The sequence below is a fragment of the Sciurus carolinensis genome, unplaced genomic scaffold (genome assembly GCF_902686445.1).
Source record: "Sciurus carolinensis unplaced genomic scaffold, mSciCar1.2, whole genome shotgun sequence".
In the NCBI taxonomy this organism is placed as follows: domain Eukaryota; kingdom Metazoa; phylum Chordata; class Mammalia; order Rodentia; family Sciuridae; genus Sciurus; species Sciurus carolinensis.
The window spans coordinates 290,158-305,021 of record NW_025920190.1 but is presented as its reverse complement, the minus strand read 5'-3'; the positions used below and the strand labels follow the sequence as shown (position 1 = coordinate 305,021).

The 14,864-nt window shown below is 62.8% G+C and overlaps 1 protein-coding gene across 3 annotated transcripts in view; it reads right to left on the bottom strand.

The window, feature by feature from the left end:
- Positions 1-1,176: 1,176 nt before the first annotated feature.
- The window catches only part of Kndc1 (kinase non-catalytic C-lobe domain containing 1), a 43,473-nt gene continuing 29,785 nt past the window's right edge, over positions 1,177-14,864 (bottom strand). For all 3 annotated transcript variants that reach the window (XM_047537886.1, XM_047537887.1, XM_047537888.1), the window contains 13 exons: positions 13,707-13,800; positions 13,539-13,636; positions 12,520-12,740; positions 10,563-10,676; positions 10,206-10,353; positions 9,941-10,120; positions 9,251-9,457; positions 8,547-8,629; positions 8,236-8,386; positions 5,778-5,900; positions 5,644-5,703; positions 4,820-4,977; positions 1,177-2,791 (listed from right to left, as the gene is read on the bottom strand). In XM_047537886.1, the coding sequence (XP_047393842.1) occupies positions 2,560-2,791; positions 4,820-4,977; positions 5,644-5,703; positions 5,778-5,900; positions 8,236-8,386; positions 8,547-8,629; positions 9,251-9,457; positions 9,941-10,120; positions 10,206-10,353; positions 10,563-10,676; positions 12,520-12,740; positions 13,539-13,636; positions 13,707-13,800 (1,869 nt within the window). In that variant the 3' untranslated portion in view covers positions 1,177-2,559. The remainder of the gene's footprint in view (positions 2,792-4,819; positions 4,978-5,643; positions 5,704-5,777; positions 5,901-8,235; positions 8,387-8,546; positions 8,630-9,250; positions 9,458-9,940; positions 10,121-10,205; positions 10,354-10,562; positions 10,677-12,519; positions 12,741-13,538; positions 13,637-13,706; positions 13,801-14,864) is intronic.

The window sequence follows — 14,864 nt, the reverse complement described above, 5'->3', positions numbered from 1 at the left end:
CGAGGACCAGGGACCGCTTGCCTGTGTCCCTTATGCCAGGGGCAAGTGTTGGTAGCCTCTGGCTGGCCACATGAGCCTGGTTTGTCTGGGGCAGTATTTCTTTTTTTAAAATGGCTTTTAATCATTTATTTGCTTGTTTGTAGTGCAGGGAATTGAACACAGGGCTGTATGCGTGCTAGGCAAGCATTCTACCAACGGAGCTACATCCCCAGCCCTGGGGCAGCGTTTCTGGGCTACAGATGGCCGTTTTCGAGCTTCTTAGGCCTTCTCCAGGTGCCCTGTGCTGGTGCCCGGTGACTCCTGGACTGGGCAACTGCCGTATCTGTGTCCATGTAGGTGCCACGTGGCTCCCTGGGCTTGCTACTGGCATGGTGGCTTCAGGGTCATTGAGCCTCCTGTTGGAGTCCTCTGCTGCCACGTGAGGGGCAGGCTCCAGCTGGCTGGGAGTGGCACAGTGGGGGCTCCAGGATCTAAGTTGACAGACTTGCTGCCCTGTTGGGAGACCCTCCAAGAGCAGTGTCTTCCCAGCCCCTCAAGAGGGGCAGGGCTGGGCGACAGGACCAGGGCTTCAGTGACCTTAGGGTAGGGATGCCTGGATCACCAGCCTGGAATGACTGCCGCTTTGCTTGCCCATTGTGTTTTGGCATAACTGCCAGGCAGAGAGCAGCATTGTTCATACAGGAACTCCCTAACCAGTCTTGTCAGGAGAATCCCCACAAGTGTCCCCGCTCACCGGCTCTGAGCCGGGGCTGAAGGCCCTTCCCTGCAGGCTGCCCCCGCTCACCCGGCTCTGAGCCGGGGCTGAAGGCCCTTCCCTGCAGGCTGCCGGAACTGGCTGGGGAGAAACAACCGAGGCGCAGACTCACTTGGTCTGCGGTCCTCACCAGGGCAGGTTCTTTCCCCAGCAGGAGGGTGGGTTTGCTTTCTCCTTCCCGGGAGTTAAGGCGTTTGGGGTTCTCCTGGCAGCGCCTGCGTTAGCGGTGAGTCTGCAGACCTGGCCCCACTGGGTGTCACTTAGTGTGGGAGAGTGACGAGGGGCGGCCCTGTGACCTGGCAGTTTGGCTGCAGGTCTGGGCCAGGCACATCTACTGAGCAGCCCTCGAGGGCCAGGAAGACCGTCTACACCGCAGCGGGGTACCACTTTGGGACGAGGCAGGCAGCAGCAGCTCAGTAGAAATGACTTTATTCAGAAATCCGTACCGCGTGACATCAGGGTGCCATGCAAACAGTGCTGAAGCCGGAAGCCACCGCTTCCCCAGGGGCGCTGGCCCCGCCGGAGTGCCTCCCGCTGGACGCTGTCTGCGCCACACACACCATCCGACACGGACACAGGGTCCTCACAGCAGAGCCCAGAAACAGGGCATGTGCACGGATGGCCACATGACCGCCTCCCTCTCGCATCCGCGAAGGCAGGGCTGTCTCTCAGCCGATTCGTGGAAAAACACCTCAGCCTTGGAGGTTCAGTGCCTACCGTGGGTCACAGCTGCCCTAGGAACGTCCCTAGCTGGCCCACGAGAGCCACCTACCCTAAAACACAGACAGCCTTGGGTCTCCCAGCAGTGGTGCCTGGGATGGGCCTATGCCTGTGGGGTCCAGCCGGGTCCCTGACCCCACTGCACCCCACGTGTTCCCAGCCCCTGGCCAGAGGGGCTCTCTACTCGCTGAGCCAGTGCTCAACACTGATTGCCTGAGACCACAAGCTTGGAGAGGGGCTTGGTACCACCCGGACGGAGCGAGCCTCATGTCCGCGTCTGACAAAGCGCTGGTGCTGGTGCAGAGCAGGGGACACGGTGGTCGGGTGTGCACATGCTTGGCTGCTAAAGGCCGTGGGTGCTGCCCCGGCTGCAGGGCAGGTGTAGGTGCTGTCAGCTCGGGGGCCTCCCTGCTCTGGAGCTGCTGTGGGTGCCTTGCACCCTGCTGGAGGGCTGGAGTCTTCGCCTGGACCTGTCCCTCAGGGCAGCTCTTCTCAGCTGGGGTACCAGGCATGGGGAGGGGCAGCCACCACAGCAGGAAGGCTGGCTGGGCATGGTGGGGCACCTGTGGGAGGCCAGGTGGGTGGGTGGGGGAGCTGACCCCAGCAGGGCCCCGGTCAGAAGCTGGGAGCCACCAGAGCAGGGGTCAGTTTTGGTCCTTTGCTTCTGGGCAGGTGTGGGAACACTGCTGTGTGAGCATGTTTGGAACCTGTGGGGTTAGGGTGGGTGGGTTTTGGGTTGTTTTGGGGGAAGTCACCAAAGAGTAGGGGAGAACCATTAGTCTGTGGAGATAGTGTAAATATGGAACTCGGGAGGTTTACTTATTCTAGTTTCGTTTCAAGTTGTAGCAGAAATGGGCACAACGAATGCTGTCCCACCCTGCACGGTGCCCTGGAAGGGCCGGGCCACTCTGGTGCTGGGACTGGCTGCAGGCTCCACACACCCTGTGGCAGGGACTTGGGCAAGTTCCTCCGAGCTCCACCTCCAGATCCGGACCTGGTGGAAGTCCGGGTTCTGCAGGGCTCCGGGCGCTCAGCCACCTCCCGTCGGTCTGGTCCTGCTTGGACCGCCCTGGCTACGCCCCTGGCTACTGGAATGTGGCCTTCATCCTCCGCAGCTTGTCCTGGATCTTCCGAGAGTGCTTCTCGCTCGGGATCTGGTGCAGCTTGGCCCTGTTGTCTGCTGCCAGGATGGCGATGTCGGCCCCGCTGAAGCGGGCGATCCTCTGCTTGAGGTGAGACTGCAGCTTGGGGTCAGGGCTGAACGTGTAGGGGTTCTCCTGGAATGCGTGGACCTGGCTCACCACCTTGGCTATGTTCCTGTCGTGAGGAAGGAAAAGAAAAGGTCAGTCTGCACAAGTCACAGGGAGTCCTGTCCCCAGGTGTGAGTCCTGGTGCGTTTTAGGAAAGGCTCAAACCTACCGAAGGACAGGTTCCCTGCGTCTGTTCACAAGGCCTCAGCCCGGGTGCCATGTGGCCTGTCCACCTCCTCCCTACGCTTGCCTCACAGTGTTTATTGGAGAGCCTCTGTCAGTCTGCAGAACTGAATGTCCTGGCATGAATGGAACCCAGTGGTCCTGGCTCATGGGGGAGGACGCGTGCAGACCAGTCCTCGTGCGGTGCCTGCCCACGTGGCAGCATGGCCAGTGGAGAGCACACCACTGGGGCACCGGCCGAGGACGCGGCCCCTCCGCCTGTCTGGGGGGGTCGCAGGCCCTGTGGACGGGCACTCCACCCAACTCTGGATGGAGAGTCGGTGTGTCCAGCAGGAGCCGTGTGGCTTTGTTCATCAGAGGCCAGCTGCATCCACATGATCCACAGAGAATCAAAAGTGGTCACTGAGCCTAAGCCCAGGTCCTTTCTAGAGGGTGGCGCTGCCTCGTGTTGTCAGTTCTGTGTGTGGACGCACGCTTTCTGGTCTCTCAGGATCAGATATCTCAGAACAAGCTTACTTTCTGGGGGCACTTTAATTATTTTTTAAAATAATTAAATTATTTTATTTGAATCATCATTTTTTCTGTCTGAAAGTAGCCACTGTGCACTGGGTCCTTGGGTCCTCGTCTGTTCGGCCAGGCCCCAGACTGACCAGGCGCTGATCCGTGTGGATGACGCAGCGTGGGGTGAAGACATGAGGGTGAGGAGAAGGGGAAGCGGAGACCGGGGCCTGGGCACCTGCAAGCTGTAGGCACCTGGAGGCACCGTGGACAGGCCTGGGTCTGAGGAGAGGCTGCCTGGCCCCTCTGAAGCCTGGGTGTGCCGGCCGCTGCAGGGTCACAGCGGTGGGCTTTACAGCCGGTTCCTGGTCTGTGCCTCCCAGGTCACATGTGGATGGCAGAGTCCCGAGTGTGTTGGTCAGGGGAAAGCAGGACCCAGCAATGGCCCGAGAACTGACCGTGGTTTCACATGGATGGCTCAGGGGGGTGCCCCCGGGAGGCCTAGAGAAGGGACACCGGCCTTGGGGGCATTCACATTCTGGGCAGCCTCCCTGCTGCAGGAGCCGGGGAGGGGGCACGAAAGTGTGCCTGGGTCCGCAGGAGGCCACCAGAGACCGTGGGGCACCTAGGGACCATGGATACTGAAGTGCAGGAAGCACCATTTCTGAGGCCTAGCTGCAGGTCTCAGTAGAGGGAGGGCTGAGGTCCTGGGGCAGGGCAGGGGCCCAGACAGGGCAGTGCCCAGGCCTCTGACGAGCAGGAGGACTGGAGGAGGGGTGCACTCAGCCCACCTGTGGGCTTGTGGTCATGGTGGAGCCCCCACCTGAGCCTGCCCACCTGTGGGCTGTGGTGATGGTGAAGCCTCCACCTGAACCTGCTCACCTGTGGGCTGTGGTGATGGTGAAGCCTCCACCTGAACCTGCTCACCTGTGGGCTGTGGTGATGGTGAAGCCCCCACCTGAGCCTGCCCACCTGTGGGCTGTGGTGATGGTGAAGCCTCCACCTGAACCTGCTCACCTGTGGGCTGTGGTGATGGTGGAGCCCCCACCTGAGCCTGCCCACCTGTGGGCTTGTGGTCATGGTGGAGTCCCCACCTGAGCCTGCCCACCTGTGGGCTTGTGGTGATGGTGAAGCCTCCACCTGAACCTGCTCACCTGTGGGCTGTGGTGATGGTGAAGCCCCCACCTGAACCTGCTCACCTGTGGGCTGTGGTGATGGTGAAGCCTCCACCTGAACCTGCTCACCTGTGGGCTGTGGTGATGGGGAAGCCCCCACCTGAGCCTGCCCACCTGTGGGCTGTGGTGATGGTGAAGCCCCCACCTGAACCTGCTCACCTGTGGGCTGTGGTGATGGTGAAGCCCCCACCTGAACCTGCTCACCTGTGGGGCATGTTGGTCATGCTGAGCCCCCTCACCTGAGCTTGCTCCACCTGTGGGCTCCGTTGGTCATGGTGAAGCCCCCTGTTTCTAGCTGCTGGATGTGCATGGCCAGGAGGCGGGCTGAGGGCAGGGTGGGCTGGGCCCGGAAACGCCGGCCTTCCATCAGACACAAGCTGTCGCTCTTCAGGAACACCTGGAGGCCCGACCAGGGGTGTTGGCAGGGAGACAGGGCAGTGGCCTCTCCAGGAGGCCCATCCCCATGGGCCTGTGCCTTGGGCTACTGGGGCTGCACAGCACTCTGCATACCCAGTCCAGCTGAACCTGGGGTTCCTGGACTGAGGGTGGCAAGCTGGACATTATGCTCTGGGCACAGAATGCTGGCAGGGAGCTCTGCTCTGTGCTGCTCAAATGGCAGATTCCTTATTCTCTGCTGGGCTCCAGGAGGGCCAGGGCCCAGCCTTCCCAGAGGAGGCCTGTGCCAGCAGTGCAGGCCCTGCCTGCGTGTCTGCGTTTGCTGTGAGCACAGATGTGCTGGGGCTGGGCGGTGAGCGCCTGGGTGTCTGCCACAGGCCACAGCTGGGGCTCCTGCGCCTCACTGGAAGATGCCCGGGCGCTTCAGCAGTGCTTCAGGGACCACCTGCGTGCTGGGAGCCGGCTCCTAGTCAGCCACGCGCAGGGCCTGCTCCCACCCCGTCAGCGCCCTGGGCACCTGTACCCTGTGCTGGAAGGCAACCTGGCCAGGCCATGTGACCTGGCAGGTGCGGCCCCTTTGCCCAGGTGGCCAGGCTGTGTCTGGGGCCCTGATGTGGGCTGTCCTGGGTGGATGCCCTGCCGGGCGTGGAAGCTCTGGGGTCCGTACCTCCACAGCTTTCAGCTCCTCCAGGACCTCTGCAATCTTTGCGGGCAGGGTTCTCCAGGCCTGTAATGGGAGCGCAGGTGAGACCCTGCTGGCTGTGTGCCACCCACCCACAGCCCCGGCCCAGGTGCACGCACAGGGGACTGCCTCACGGCCAGGTTCTCCAGCCCGCCCAGGATCTGCATGGCCGTGGCAAAGTTCCTCTGCTCATAGCAAGACTTCGCAACCAGCAGAAACTTGGACAGCACGTTCACCTGCAGCTGAAAAGCAGAAGCAAAACATTCAGTGTCTTTGAAGCTGAAGAAACGGCTGGGTGCAGCTCAGGAGAGGCTTGCCCAGCATCCTCCAGCACTGCAAAACCAGGCTGGACCAAAAGAAACACATCAGTGAACGAGCTCACCCAGGTTCAAGGCACACAGTGTGGCTGGCGCTCGTGCACAACGGAGGCGGTCGGGTGCACAGGTCTGAGTGGTGCTGTGGGCTCTGCTGGCAGTGGGGCGGGCTTTGATGCAACAGCCAGCTCCCACCAGGATTCTCTGCAGTCCGGTGTGGTCCCTCCCCACCTGCCTCTGTCCCCGTCCTCCGTCCCCCTCCCTCCTCCCCTGCCTCTGTCCCCTTCCTCCGTCCCCCTCCCTCCATCCCCTGCTCCAGCAATGGGGGGCTGATCTAGCCAAACACCCTGCTCAGAGCAGCACCATGGGGCTGCATTCACAGACCCACTTCCAGCCACTTCCTGGATTCTGGAGAATTTGACTCATCCTTGGTTCCTGAGCTGCCTTGCCCTTGCTGCCATGCCGGGCATCCTTCAGGTGGGAACAGGACTCAGTGCTGTTCCACTGGGGGTTCCCAGGTCTGCTGGGGCCCTTCCTGGGGGGAGGTCCTTGGTTCGGCTTTGGCTGTCAGCTGAGCCTCTTAAAGAGTCTTCAAAGACTGACTTGCTCAAACTTTGTAAGTCAACTTCTCATTTTCCCCCCATAGATGCAAACTATATCATTTCCAGCATTTTCAAGTAAAATCATTCTATCACTTTTTTGTGTTTCTAGTTCTTTTTTCCCCAGTGCTGGGATCAAACCCCCAAACCCAAGGGACTCATACCTGCAGGCCATCACTCTACCCCTGAACCACATCCCCAGTCCTGTTTTTAAGTTTTAATTGTAAAAATGCAGAGTTATGGGGCTGGTGGTACGGATCCCAGGGACTCAGGAGGCTGAGGCAGGAGGATTGGGAGTTTGAGGCCGGTCTTGGCAATTCAGGGTCACATTGCCCAGGAGTCCTTACACCCCAGTGCCTGCCCTCTGCCTGGGAGTGTGGCCACCCTAAAGGAAAAGAACTCTATGGAAAGCCAGGCCCTGCCGACCCCTGGCCACGAAGCTGGAAGCCCTTGCAGTGGGGCCTCTGTGAGGTTGCAGAGCCATTGGGCCCAGAGGCTGGACACCTGGCTCCTCCTTGGGTGAAGGCTGAGGCCTGAGGCGGGGATGTCCCTCCTGGGTTGCCAGGGGCCTCCTGAGAGCAGGTGGTCAGGTCAGGCTGAGAAGGCCTCAGGTGGGCCCAGGGCCGGGGGACTTCGAAACCAAGGATTGGGCCCATGGCTGCTGGAGCTGGACCCTGACCTGGCCAGACACTGAGCAGAGTGTCCTTCATTCCAGATGGTGGAGGCCTGAGGAAGACCAGGGGCTGCAGCCAAGGCAGGTGCGTGGTGGCCATAGAAAGGCAGGTGGGAGTCACAGCCCAGCCCTGGACAGGCCAGGCAAATTCACACGGGACGGCAGCCTGGCCGTGGGGAGTGTTCTGAAGTGGATGAGTGTGTGCAGGACAGAGGGAGAGTGAGGAGAGTGTGGAAGAGGGCCTGTCGCAAGGGAAGGGTGTGTGAGAGGGAGTGTGTGTAAGAAGGTCTGTAGGAGGGGCTGTGTGTGTATATGTGTGTGTATGAGGGAGTGTGTGTAAGAGGGCCTGCTGGAGGTGCTGTGTGTGTGAGAGGGAGTGTGTGTAAGAGGGCCTGTTGGAGGGGCTGTGTGTGTGTGAGAGGGAGTGTGTGTAAGAAGGTCTGTAGGAGGGGCTGTGTGTGTGTGTGAAGGGAGTGTGTGTAAGAGGTCCTGTTGGAGGGGCTGTGTGTGTGTGTGAGAGGGAGAGTGTGTAAGAGGGCCTGTTGGAGGTGCTGTGTGTGTGTGAGAGGGAGTGTGTGTAAGAGGGCCTGTTGGAGGGGCTGTGTGTGTGTGTGAGAGGGAGTGTGTGTAAGAGGGCCTGTTGGAGGGGCTGTGTGTGTGTGTGAGAGGGAGTGTGTGTAAGAGGGCCTGTTGGAGGGGCTGTGTGTGTGTGTGAGAGGGAGTGTGTGTAAGAGGGCCTGTTGGAGGGGCTGTGTGTGTGAGAGGGAGTGTGTGTAAGAGGGCCTGTTGGAGGTGCTGTGTGTGTGAGAGGGAGTGTGTGTAAGAGGGCCTTTTGCCCTCGCCGTGTGTTCGTGTGTGTCTGTCTTTGTGGACCGTTGTGGAAGGCCCTACGTGAGAGGGATGTGAGTGTGAACAGCAGCCCCGCTCTGTCTTGGGCAGGGCTCACACACCCGGGTCCCGGGCCTCTGACCTCATGGCAGGAGGCTCCTACCTTGGTGGTGTGGCTGGTCACTATCTCGGCGGCCACCCAGGTGCTGACGTCGTCTGCGTTCCGTAGAAGCTGCAGCAGGTACTTGTCCTGGACGTAGTTGGGCAGGAACAGGCTGCAGGTTTTGGCCGACAGAGACTCCGAAGAGCTGGTTCTGGAAGACAGCAGGAGCTCCTCACCTGGGCTGTGGGAAGCTGCCCCGCCTGGCCTGGGACAGCGCGGCCTCTCTTCAGCCAGGAGCATCCAGGAGGCCCTCAGGGGAGGCCTGAGCCCTCTCACCAGTCCTGCAGACCAGGGACTGGGTGGACGCTCACCTGGGGATGGTTCCACTTGTGTCCACGACTCCCAGGGCCCGTGAGTTCAGGAAGTGGACGGGGTGGCATTTTTGAAACAATTCCTGCCAGAAACATGAAGTGGACAGTGAGACCACTGTCCCCAGGGGCCTGACCATCACAGCAGTGTCCCAAAGAGGGCCGGATGTGTGGGGTCCTCTCTGGGAGTGCAGGGTGACCCAGGCGATCGCCTGCGTGCCTGGAGCTTGGCCAGCAGCTCCCCGTGCTCAGTCCCCATACCGGTGACACGCCACCCTGATGATGGGAGACTTCTTGGCCTTCCTGTCACCTGCCTGGTGGTTCAGTGCCTCAGGATGGCAGGGGGCCAGGGAGGGGCCTGGGCCAGGAGCAGAGGAGCTGGGCAAGGAGCTGTGGCTGGCCCAGGTCCAGAGGGAGATGCCCCGTGTGTGGTGGCCTGAGCGCCATCCATGTGCCCTGAGCAGGGGAAGGGGGGTCCTGCCTGGCTGGAGACCTGGTCTGTCCCTGCCTCTCCGCTCTAGGTAGCTGCCCCTTGGGACCTGAGTTCCCGGCAGCCAGGTGGCTCCTCGACTGTCCCATCTGTTCCTCCGGGAAGTGTCTACTGAGGTGCGTGATGCCAGCATGTGTCCCTGGGCTTGCCCCTGGCGGCTGCGGCCGGCCCGCGTGCAGGACCCCTGCCCCTCCCGGTGCCCAGGGCCTGCACGCGCCTGCTGCATCAGCGTCAGCTGTGTGAAGAGCTGGTGCGCGCTGTGCTCCGCCAGGAAGCAGGACCCCTTCTCGCTGGCCTTGGTGTGGGGGCCGTAGAGATCTTCAAAGAAGCAGGGCTTGGGCAAGGCGGACGCGATGCTGTACTGACGCTCTTTGTGGTGCGGCAGTGTCAGCCCGTTGCCCCGGGGCAGCCTCCAGGAGAAGCTCTGCGGGCAAGCCAGGTCCCCTCCAGCTCAGGCGGCCACGTGTGGGTGGCCCAGCTGAGGACAGGCGGGTCCTGCCGAGGACTCTTCAGATGGGTCAGCTAGAGTCGAGCAGATCCCTCCCGCCCACTCCTGCTGGCACAAAGAGCACTGTCCTTGGCCAGGCACAGTAGGACCCAGCTCATTGGCTGCCCTTGCCAGGACAAGAGGCCAGCCCCAGAGAGGGGTGTGCACAGAGCGCATGTGTACACACACCCGATGCGGGTCTGTGCACATGGCGACATGCATACACGTGTGCAGGCCTTTGCACATGTGGGTGCACATGTGCGTGCATGTGCAGGTCTGTGTGTGCAGTGTGCCTTCCAGATGTGGCACGTCGTGTGCGTGCACATGTGTGTGAGCATTTGCATACCACGCCCTCCAGGTGGGGCTCAGGGAACTTCACCTGCTCGTACAGGGAAGCCCGTCCCTGGGAAAGGCCCCCACCTTCCGGGAGATGCCGTCCTCTGAGAATCTCTTGCAGAGGGCATTGAAGGGTCTGGCGTCCTCCTCAGCCTCCTTGGGATCCTCCAGGTCTGTGCCGCGAGGGGAACCGTCAGCCCGCCGGTCAGTGCCCACCTCCAGGAGGCCCAGCAGGTGCTCCGCAGAACCATCCAGGGGCAGGATCTGGGAGAAGCATGGGGGGAGGGTCAGGGCAGCGCCTCCCTCTGTGGAGCCTGGAGTGCTGGCCGGCCAGAGGTGCACTGGCCACCTGGGAGGAGATGAAGTCCTCGAGCCGCCCCAGCAGCCCCGTGTTCCTGGTGAAGTCCACGGTGTAGCAGTCTTCAATCCAGGCCTGCAGGACACAGAGGCTCCGCCTGTAGATCTTGGTGAAGGTTGAGGTGGGGTCCTGGTGGGCCCTGGCGGGAGAGGGGATGCCAGCTTGTGGGTGGGGGCACGTGGGGTGTGCGGAGCTTTCTCCATAGCCCGCTGCCCCTCTCAGCCCCGGCACCAGCCCTGGTGCCCTGGAGAGGGAGGCCAAGGCCAGCAGGTCCGTTCCCTGGCCAGGCTCCCCGGTCCCTGGGTCCCTTCGCAGGCCTCCTGCCCCACCCGTCGTGTGTGGCGGTACCTGGACAGGGTGCTGCTGATGCGGTCCAGGAGGAAGCGCAGGAAGTCCTGGGGCGTGCAGAAGTACCGGAAGGTGTACAGGAACTGCTGGACATAGCCCTCCAGGAAGGCGTCGCTGGGGAGAGAGCCGCAGCCTGGGCCTGGGCCTCGGGACGGCCTTCCCATGGCCCTGCGCTCAGCTGCGCAGGACAACGGGCATCCCGGGCCAGCGAGAGAGTAGGTGTGCGGCCGCGGGCCTGAGTGAGAGGGCGGCCCCTGCGGACCCTTGCTCCTGCGTGTGGGCGGGTCCCAGGTGGGCTCGGGCACCTTTGCGGGCCCTGCCCACGCGCCGTCCCCAGGCTTCAGAGGCAGCCTTCTCACGGCCAGGCCCTGTCCCCACTCCACAGGCTGCCCAAGGGCTGCACTCGGTGCCAAGGAGCCGCATCCGGATGCAGCGCTGCGCTCACAGGGCTGACTGGAGCCCCACTGGGTCCCAGAGGGTGGGGGGCCTGGCAAGGTGCTGCCCGGGGCAGGGCAGGAGTGCAGGGCTGGTTCACCGTGTCCACCACAGAAGACCTCTGAGGGACGAGGACACTGGTGGGCACAGCTTAGGGAGGGCCTAGGCAGCCATTGGCTCAGCTGGCCCTGCAAAGGTGAAGCCCGTGAGGTTCTCAGAGCATTCACCACCACCAGGGCGCTGCCCATCACAGTGCTGAGCTCCCCCACGCCACACCCTACGTGGACACCAGTGTGCATGCCACACATCACCTGTCTACACCACACACTGCCCCAGCATGCACTGTGTGTGCAAGCATGCACATCAGTTGTGCACAGTCCTGCACTGTGCCCACATTACCTGACGCATCACCACACGCACACGCGTACCGCACAGTACCACGTAGTGCCCACCCCACCCTACAGCACACATGTGCATGCACGCACTTCACACGTCATATGCGCCACACCAATGTCAGCACACGCCCATGACACGCTATGTTTGCACATCGCACTGTGCACACGTAGCACCACACCACCCGCCCCCGTGGCAGGCAGCAGGGCCCCTGGTGGGCATGGCTGCACCCTCCTGCTGGTGAGGGAGGCTGAGTCCAGGGTCAGCCTGGAGACCCAGCTGGCGGGGGCCCCAGCATGACTGGGTGAGTGTCCCTGGGAGACGGGCTGGTGGGCAGGAGGCAGTGGTGCTAGGCCTGAGCATCCAGGGGGACCCTGTTCCCTGACTGTCCTCCCCAGGCCTGTGACATGCAAGGGTCAGTTCTGGGGTTGCCACAGACGCTAACCAAGAGGATGGCAGTGGTGTGGCGGCCAGGAGGACCCCCGTTGTCTGGGAAGTCCCAGGTGATCTCTGGGCCCAGGTCCAGTGTGGGGCATGCTGTCTGAAGAGAGCCTGTGGGAGGCTGGTGCCTGGGGCACGGTGACGCTGCCAGGCCAGAGGGGACGGGGCTGGTGTGCGGGAGAGGCGGGCACCCAGCCACAGATGGCCCTGTGGCCCTGCAGAGGGGAGGTGCTTCCAGAGCTCTTCCCTGTGCCTGGTGGTCACTTGGGGCATCTGACACCAAAAGAGAGCTCACGCCCGGAGGCTGGGGCACAGCAGCCCACAGCTGAGTGGGAGCCCGCGCCTGGCTTTGGAGGTTCCCACAGAGGGCATGCAGAGGGACCCAGTGGCGCCGGGCTCCGTGCGCGTTCGTGTTGAAAGACTGTGTTGTGCGAATTGTACAGCCTGTCCTCTGCTCCGAGACAGCCTCCAGGCTCGCCTGAGACCCTGTGCCGGACGGCAGACACCAGCTGGGCCTCAGGCAGCCGGCAGTGGCGGTGAACGAGGTCAAGAACTCTGAGCGGATGTTTTCCTGAACTGAACAACCCAGCCTAGGCGGGCCTGCCCGCCTCTTCCTGAGGAAGCTTTCCCCTCCTGTCTCACTGTGTGCCCCAGGGTGGGCGGGCGCCTCCCCAGGCCCCGGGCGCACCTGGAGTACAGGTAGGCCATGAGCCCCAGCGGTGTGCCGGCCTGCAGGATGCGGGCCTTCTGCTGCCGGCCCCCACATGGGGGCTTGTTGACATTGTAGAAGATGAGGGAGGAGGACTCGTCCAGGGGGCTGAAGTCCAAGGTGTCGCAGGGGGCAGCCGCCAGGTTCACGATCACCGGCAGGGCCCAGGGCTCCAGGCCCCAGCGCTCCGCGTACATGACCTGGGGGAGGGCCAGGTCACCAACCCACTGGTAGTACTCACCCTGCACTGCCCCCTCCCCAAGGGGGTGCTGGGTGCTGATCAGGGGAAGGGCCCTGCCTGCAGGTCCTCCCCACTCGGAGGGAGACTGGGTGCTGGGTGCTGGGTGCTGAGCAGGGGAAGGGCCTTGCCTGCATGTCCTGCCCACCCCGAGGGAGCCTGGGTGCTGGGTGCTGGGTGCTGAGCAGGGGAAGGGCCCTGCCTGCAGGTCCTGCCCACCCCGAGGGAGCCTGGGTGCTGGGTGCTGAGCAGGGGAAGGGCCCTGCCTACAGGTACTGCCCACCCCGAGGGAGCCTGGGTACTGGGTGCTGGGTGCTGGGTGCTGAGCAGGGGAAGGGCCCTGCCTGCAGGTCCTGCCCACCCCGAGGGAGCCTGGGTGCTGGGTGCTGAGCAGGGAAGGGCCTTGCTTGCAGGTCCTGCCCACCCCGAGGGAGCCTGGGTGCTGGGTGCTGAGCAGGGGAAGGGCCCTGCCTACAGGTACTGCCCACCCCGAGGGAGCCTGGGTGCTGGGTGCTGGGTGCTGGGTGCTGAGCAGGGGAAGGGTCTTGCCTGCAGGTCCTGCCCACCCCGAGGGAGCCTGGGTGCTGGGTGCTGGGTGCTGAGCAGGGGAAGGGCCTTGCCTGCAGGTCCTGCCCACCCCGAGGGAGCCTGGGTGCTGGGTGCTGGGTGCTGAGCAGGGAAGGGCCTTGCCTGCAGGTCCTGCCCACCCCGAGGGAGCCTGGGTGCTGGGTGCTGGGTGCTGAGCAGGGAAGGGCCTTGCCTGCAGGTACTTCTTGACCAGGCTGAGGAACTGCACCTTGGCCTTCATCTCCTCCAGCTGCCCTCGCAGCTTGGACAGCATGGTCTTTACCTCAGAGCCTGTGGGCAGAGCAGGTTGGCACAGGCGCCCCAGGGTCTGGGGCCGGCCTGCGTGGCGGGTTGGGCTTACCTTTGTTGCGCTTTTCCTTCTGCAGGAGTTTCTGGTAGAACTTCAACGTCTTCCGGTAGTTTCTTTTCTCTATCAGGAGCTGCTGCTCCAGCTCCTGTAAGGAAGCAGAGCGTGTCAGCCCAGCGTGGCGGCCCGTGTGCCAGAGCCAGCACCTGCCCGTCCCAAGAGTCCAAGACCAGAAGGACACAGCTCGGGCAGCTTCCTCCCCAGGGAGTACCACGCTGCAGCAGAGGGCACGGTGGTGCGCCTGGGGGCCGGGCAGAGCTGGTCTGTCCACTGGGGAGAAAGGGACAGGTAGGAAGTGCCTCCATGGCACACTGAAACAGGGCAGCTGGTGACCATCCCTCCAAGGGTCACCACATCCGTGGCTGCTGGTCTGTCGCCCCCAGCCCTGCCTGGGTCACGCCCATCCTTCCTGAAGTCTTGTTCCCTCCCTTTCCAGGCAGGGCCAGGATCAGGCCTCTTTGGGGCTCCCTGGTCTTGGGGTCCACCGCAGACTGCCCACCTGCCACGCATGTGGTCCGGGAGGCCCTCCTGCTGCCCCCAGCCTTGCTGACAGTACTGGCTCAGGGTCAGCCACCTGGTCTCTGTGGCCACAGGGGAGCCACCCTGGCTGCTCCCTTGTCAGGCTTGGGGCACTTGGGACAGCGCTTGTACCATGGTCACTCTCCAGCCGCCGCCACCCACCCCTGGGCCACTGGTGGGAATGGGTTTTGGGGTCACTGCCTTCCTATTAAGTCAAGCTCAAGGAATCTCACCACCGGGGTTCCGGCTGGCATGCAGAGCCGCCCCACCCCAAACCATGGGCTGGTGCAGCAGGGTTGGCTCCAGCCATTCAAGGCCGCTCTAGACGAGTATGTGTACCGGTGAGTGTTTCTCCTGAGGCTGTCTGGAACCCAAGGTCCTGCCCGGAAGGCATCAGGGCTCAGCTGAGTCAGTCCACCTCCATGAGGACAGCAGGACTCCCCTGTCCTGGACTCCCCTGACCTGGGTTTTGTTCCAGATGCCCAACGCCAGGTGGTCTAAGCTGGTCCTGGGATGAGGTGTTTTTCCTTCTCTTTCTTCCTTTTTCAACCAGGGATTGAACCCAGGGTCACTTAACCACTGAGCCACATCCCAGCCATTTTTATGTTTTGTTTTGAGACAGGGTCTCACTAA